General features: G+C 51.4%; 1 protein-coding gene across 1 annotated transcript; it reads left to right on the top strand.

Annotated features, from left to right (window-relative positions):
* Positions 1 to 1,013: 1,013 nt before the first annotated feature.
* On the top strand, positions 1,014 to 5,984 carry INCA1 (inhibitor of CDK, cyclin A1 interacting protein 1). The gene is made up of 7 exons (XM_016200887.2): positions 1,014 to 1,912; positions 3,812 to 3,925; positions 4,391 to 4,430; positions 4,687 to 4,880; positions 5,346 to 5,511; positions 5,620 to 5,650; positions 5,728 to 5,984. The coding sequence occupies exons 1-7, from the start codon at positions 1,830 to 1,832 to the stop codon at positions 5,868 to 5,870; spliced, it is 771 nt and encodes a 256-aa protein (XP_016056373.2). The 5' UTR covers positions 1,014 to 1,829; the 3' UTR covers positions 5,871 to 5,984.
* The last annotated feature ends 56 nt before the right edge of the window (positions 5,985 to 6,040 follow it).

Genomic DNA, 6,040 nt, shown 5'->3' with positions numbered 1-6,040 from the left:
AGCGGGCGGGCGGGCGCGCGCCGCCCCGAGAAGGGCCCGGGAGCGACTCGGCTACTGTTAAAGGGGCAATGCCCTCGGGACTGTGGGGCCCACCGGGCCTGGACAGGGGAACTAAGTTGCGGACGCAGAAGGGCGAGCTAGACGCCGGGACTCGGGAGGGTTATCGGTGCCTGAGGAGCCCAGAAAAGCAAGGGAAGACCCTTTCGCGGACCCAGGCTCCCGCCCGGCGCACGTTCCGCGGCGGAGGCGCGCTCAGGGGGCGGGGCCGCTCGCCGAGCCCCGCCCAGGAGGTGGTGCGGCAAGGCCCCGCCCCCAGGCTCGCGGTGCCTGTCGGCTCCTCCCTCTGGCCAGTCCCGCGGCGCTCGCCGTCCCCGCCCGGCCCAGCGTTCTAGAATTCGCCGCGCAGCTGCCTCAGGTGCTGGGGCCAAGTGCGGTCAGCGGCGGCACGGCCATCCCAGGCTCTCTGTCCCTGCCCGGCCCCTCAAGTTCGGCAGGCCCGGCAGGCCCGGGCCGCCGCCTCAGGCCCAGGACACCCCTCGGAACCCAACCTGGCCCCACAGGGCCCAGACTGCCCCCTCAGGCTTGGGCCCTCAACCGGGGGGCCCACATCCGGTCCTCAGACTCCCAATTTTGTCCTCAGGCTTGGCAGCTCCGGAAGGCCTGGCCACGCCCCCGTCTGACTGCCGGGGGTCGCCTTAGCCCCCTCAGGCGAAGCCACACACTCAGACCTGGCCCTTCCCCCGGGCGGGGCTCCCACTCCCGGGCGGGGCTCCCACTCCTACCCCGCAGCCCAGACTGGCCCCTCAGGTCCACATCTGCCTTCCAAGGCCTTGCCTACCCCTTAGGTCAACTGTTGAGTCTGCGCCCAGCTTCCTTAAGCCCCATCCTGTCCCTTAGCTGTAAGTCACCCACTTAGACACAACTACCTGAAGTCCCAATGCCCCTCGGCTCCCAGCTGACACCCCCCCCCCCCCGGGGGTTCAGCTTATCCCCTCTGGCCCAGGACATCCCATGTAGACCCCTCCTGCCTCTTCCGCCCAACTCCATCCCAGTCTATCCCATCTGCCACCTCAGCCCTAAATACTCCTCTCCTTTTTTTATTTTATTTTACCTCACCTAACTGCTGTCTCAGCCCATCCTTAGCTGCCCTTGGATGAAGTTTCCAATCGGCCGTTTCTGTTTTTATTTATGTTTCCTACAGGCACTCCTGCAACTAGCATTCTTAGTTGCTTTTTCTGCCCACCCCAACTGGCTCTCGGGTTTTATTTGGCTTCCCCTAATTCTGGCTCTGTGCAACTGACCTTTGCTCACCTTCTTTACCTATAGACATTCCCAACTGTCCCCTCCTTCCCTGTCCCAATTGACCCCCTGTCCACACTGAACTTTCATTAACCCCTATACCTCATTTTTTTAACCACCCCTCAATTCTCTAACTGCCCCCAAGCCATTCAACAGTTCTGTACCACAACCCGCACATACCTCTGTCCCTGCCTAGTTTCCAGCGGTCACCCTTTTTCATTTCATCATCTCAGATTGCCAATTAAGTCGCTTAACAGTCACCTGTAAATTTCACTTACTCTTATACATTTGGCTTTGGAAAATTTGCTTTCTCCTTTATCTTTTACCACATCCACATTTCCTGGGCTCTCCATCTCCAACCTGTATATTCAGCCAATAGAAACGTCCAGCACTAGAAATACCTTTGAAGCTCTCTTTCCTTTTTCGGGACCCATACACCCTCTTTCCAATCTCTAGATCTGCTACTGGTCTCATCCCTACAGCCATTTACACGAGTAAGTGATTCATTTTTCATTATCCTCCCAGCAGCAATGAGGAGACTCAGTCCAGCCACCCAGCCCAGTCCAGTCAGGCAGGTCCACGAAGACGGAGACAACCTCATCCCCTTTGCCAAGTGAGTCGTCCCCACCCAGCAGGGAGAACGGGGACAGGATGGAGGGAAGATTGCATGCCGGGGTTCTCTCCTAAGAAGAGTCGGAAATAAGGAACAAGAAAGCTCAGTGCCTGGGCTCAGGATTGATGACTCACTAATTTATTCAACAAATTGTGTTTTGAACGCTGCATTGTTCCAGGCACTGTATTAGGCACCAGGGATTCAGCAATTAGAGAGACAGGCGTCCTGCTCAAACTGCTTACATTCTAGGAGGAGGAGACAGAATATGCAAATAAATATAATTTCAACTAGTGATAAGTATCATAAAAAAATAAAACAGGAGTGTAATATAATGGAAAAATAGAATGTCGAGGAGACATAAGTTTAGATAGGGTGATTGTGGAAGACTGTTCTACGGTGGTGAATTTAAATTGAGATCTGAAAAATGAGAAGGGGCCAGTCTGATAAGAGCCATGGGGGAGAAGAAGGAATAGTAGGTTTTAAAAAGCCCCAAGAAACAGGCTTGGTATGTTGTAGGGCCAGGAATCAGGCCAACTGAAACTTAGGGATCAGGGAAATATAGAAAGTAAAGTCAGACAGGCAGAGGACCTAATTGGCCATTGAAAAGAGTTTGGATTTTATTCTAAGTGCAGTAGAAATCAGTGGAACTTTTTAAGCAAGGGAATGACATGAGTAGACTTTTTTTTTTCTTTCAACTTTTTTATCACGGAAAATTTCCAATAATTACAGAAGTAGAGAAAGTAGCTCCATCATGAACCTGGTGTGCCCTTTTCAGTCAGCTTCAATAACTGTCATTATATGGATAATCTTTTCATCTGTATACCCATCCAGCCTCCTGCTACTCAGATTATTTTAAAGTAAATCTCAAACTGTGCATTTCACATGATCATTTTTAAAAGATCATTCACACTGTTCTGTGAAGAATAGTTTGTAGGGGATTAGATGGAAGCAGGGAGAGGAAGAGGAGGAGGCCACTGCAGGAGTCCAGGCAGCAGAAGATGAGCTGGAATACAGTGGTGAGAGTGCAGATGATGAAGAGTGGTAAAACTTGGGCATATTTTAGATGTAGAACTGACAGGACTTGCTGATAGATTGGATATGGGAGGTGAGGGAAAACTAAGCATAACAGGTTTCTGGCTCTAACAACTGGGCATTTGAGGTGCCTTTCAATGAGATGGGGAAGGCTAGGGAGATGTTGAGTGGGCACTTAACCTGCAAGTCTGGAGTTCAGGAAAGGAGCCAGGGCTAGGAATATAGATTTGGGAGTCATCAGCACATTGGTGGTATTTAAAGTCATGGGGGGGAGGGGGAATAAAATCATGGGCCTGAGTGAGATCACCTAAGGACAGATGGAGATGGAGAAGATAGAGGGCTCAGGCCTAAGCCCTCGGACACTGTCCTAGAGAGCAGGAGAGCAATCATCATTCAATCTGCTGGCTTTGGAAGTGATGAGCACTGTTCTCAAACAGCTCAGTACATCCCTCACTGCCTACAAAGATATTAGTCTTTCTGAGATAGGGGAGACAAAGCAGTAGTAAATAGAGGTTCTGCTCTCCTGCATTCTTGCATTAACCTGTTTATCATCACCTGAGTAGCTGGGGCTGTCCTCTTTAACAGCCCTGCTTGCTAAATATGATGTTGTTTGTGGGGTGTAGAAGCTCAAGATTCGGTGAGATCTGACACTCAACAATTGCCAATCTCCACCCTCGTCCCAGCTCCAATCTCCTTTCAAATCAGAGGCTTTACCATCTTCCTCAGCTAAAATGGATTGTGAGGACACGGCCTGAGGGAGCGTGGCCAGCTGTGTGGTCTCACGGAAAGACAGGGCCTCTGAATCCCGGGGTGAGCAGATGCTGTAAGGGAAGAGCCAGATCCGAGCCTACCTTGTCCTCATTTCAGGTGTTCCAAGGTGGTTAGCCGATCTCCAACCCCCAGCTTGCCTTCCCAGAGCTTCAGACTGACACCCCAGCATTATGGAGACATCTTCTGGGAGAACCTTAGTCAAAGGCCCAGGTGGGTAGAAATGGAGAAAATGGGGACTAACTAGAGGTAGGAAGGTGAGGCTGTACAATTTTAAACAACCATAAGGCTTTATAGGCCTGGCTGGTGTGGCTCAGTTGGTTGGAGCATCATGGCGGGTTCAGTTCCCAGTCAGGGCACATACCCAGGTTGCGGGTTCGATCCCTAGTTGGGATGTATGAGGAGGCAAACAATCAGTTTCTTTCTTTCTCATCAATGTTTCTCTCTCTCTCTCCCTTCCTCTCTCTCTAATATCAATAAAAGCATGTCATCTGGTGAGAGTTAAGGTGAAAAAAAGCTTTATAGCAATATGCACTAGTCTTGGGATAACTGCCCCACTGGCTGATGGACATTGTAGCTCCTAATGCCAGAGAGATAGGTGGTTGGGAGAGGTCGTTAGAGAAACAACAAGGATGAGGGTGTCTTTTCTGCACTTAGCCCCCTTTCTGTGCTTCACAGCCCCACTTGGATGGAAGAACCGTGCATCCCATCCCTGCTGGTATGACAAACTTTTTACCCTTCAATAGTTCTCAGTTAAAATTGCACCCCAGCTCTCCTTATTATGCCTTACCTCTAGTGTTCCCCAACCAAAGCACTGAACAGGCCCTCCTTTCTATGAATCAGTCATGTTTTCCAGATCACACCTGTATTCGTGATCTGGGCTTCCCAAGACCCCTGACTCCCTATTTCAGACCAAGCTCACCTGAGAGCCCCAGTTCTGCCATCTATCTCCTCTTCCCCATTCTTTGGCACAGAGAGCCACTGGTTGTTCCAAGCCTGGCATGTGCCCCCCTGAGGAGCTCCCACCCCCTGAGATGCTTTTCCGAAGAAAGAGAAGGAGGCAATATTTGGCAGGAATGCAGCAGGGACCTGGGGGCATCCCAGCCCGAGTAAGGGCTGTCACTTACCACCTGGAGGATCTAAGGAGGCGTCAGAGAATCATCAATGAGTAAGGAGAGACATCTGGGCTCTGGGAGCCAAGCAGGGTTTGGAGGCAGAATGGTTTGAACTAAGGAAGGGGTGGAGGATTTTGAAGGAATCGAAGGTTGTTTAGAAATGAATCGTGAACTTGGTGGGATTGCAGCAGAATTTCCGTAATGTGGAAGGGAGGGAACTAAAGGATTGAGGATGAGCGACATGAGCTGGAAGAAGTGGAAGCTGGATCACTGAAGACAGGAAAACTCTCCATAAAACTAGAGGATAGTGGGGAGCTAGAGATCACCTCTGAGTCCTTGAACTGAAGTAAAAGTACTTCAGTCTGAGGGAAGCAGAAAGTTGGGAATGGAGAGTTGGAAGTCAAATGACAATGCCCCTGGGTCCCAGCAGGAAGTGTTTTAGGACAGAAAGGTGAAGAATGGAGAGACAGGAAGCCTGGCCTCCAGGCACCTCTTTCCTAAGCCTAGAGTCTCCACAGACTAAAGAAGGCCCAGTGGGGCAGCTCTGGGACTGCGTCTGAACCCCTGGTGCATGGCAAAGCAGGCTGTAGATTCCCCAGCACCACTGAACACCCTGATCTGGAAGAGGAGAGGGCAGCCTATCCACAGGAAGAGGACCACTTTCTCACACCTGACAGGGCCCAGGTATGGTTGGAGAGGAACTTGGTGGGGTGATGGAGGGTGATGTGGATGCCTGGTCTTGCATGGAGAGACAGCGGAAGCCAAGAGCCAAGTTGGATTGCTGGATTTGAGGGAAACAAGTCAGAGATTTGGGCGTATTTGGGTATGGGCACTAGAAAATCTGGAGAGAGACACACTTTTCCATTCTTTCAACTCTTTTTTTCACTCTCATCCTTACAGCTCTTTGGTCTCCCTGGAGTCCCCTGGTCCTGGAAGGATCTTGTCTCTCCAGGCAGCTGAGCTCTCTACCTCCCTATAGCACTGTCACAGCCAGTAGGAACCCCCTTAACAGTACCTGGGGGATGGAGTTGCCTGAGGAGTAAGGAGAAACCATCCATGCCCATCCAACATGCTAGCACTGCCTCAAGGACCCAAGCCGCCTTCTCATCGCTGGAATCACCCCCATTTCTGGCATCAAGGCATTCCTGTCCCTAGCCTCTCCCAGTTTCCTCTCCCATCTTCTGCACTAGGCACTAACAGCCATCTGGGCCTC

Source organism: Miniopterus natalensis, chromosome 17, assembly GCF_054644295.1.
Source record: "Miniopterus natalensis isolate mMinNat1 chromosome 17, mMinNat1.hap1, whole genome shotgun sequence".
Taxonomy (NCBI): Eukaryota; Metazoa; Chordata; class Mammalia; order Chiroptera; family Miniopteridae; genus Miniopterus; species Miniopterus natalensis.
This window is presented reverse-complemented; position numbering and strand designations above follow the sequence as displayed.

Excerpts from the sequence above, each read along its gene's own strand:
- INCA1 (XM_016200887.2), top strand. The coding sequence starts at position 1,830 with ATGAGGAGACTCAGTCCAGCCACCCAGCCCAGTCCAGTCAGGCAGGTC. Across the intron at positions 4,881-5,345 it reads CGTCAGAGAATCATCAATGA|ACTAAAGAAGGCCCAGTGGG; the intron begins GTAAGGAGAGAC and ends GAGTCTCCACAG. Across the intron at positions 5,512-5,619 it reads TCACACCTGACAGGGCCCAG|GGAAACAAGTCAGAGATTTG; the intron begins GTATGGTTGGAG and ends GCTGGATTTGAG.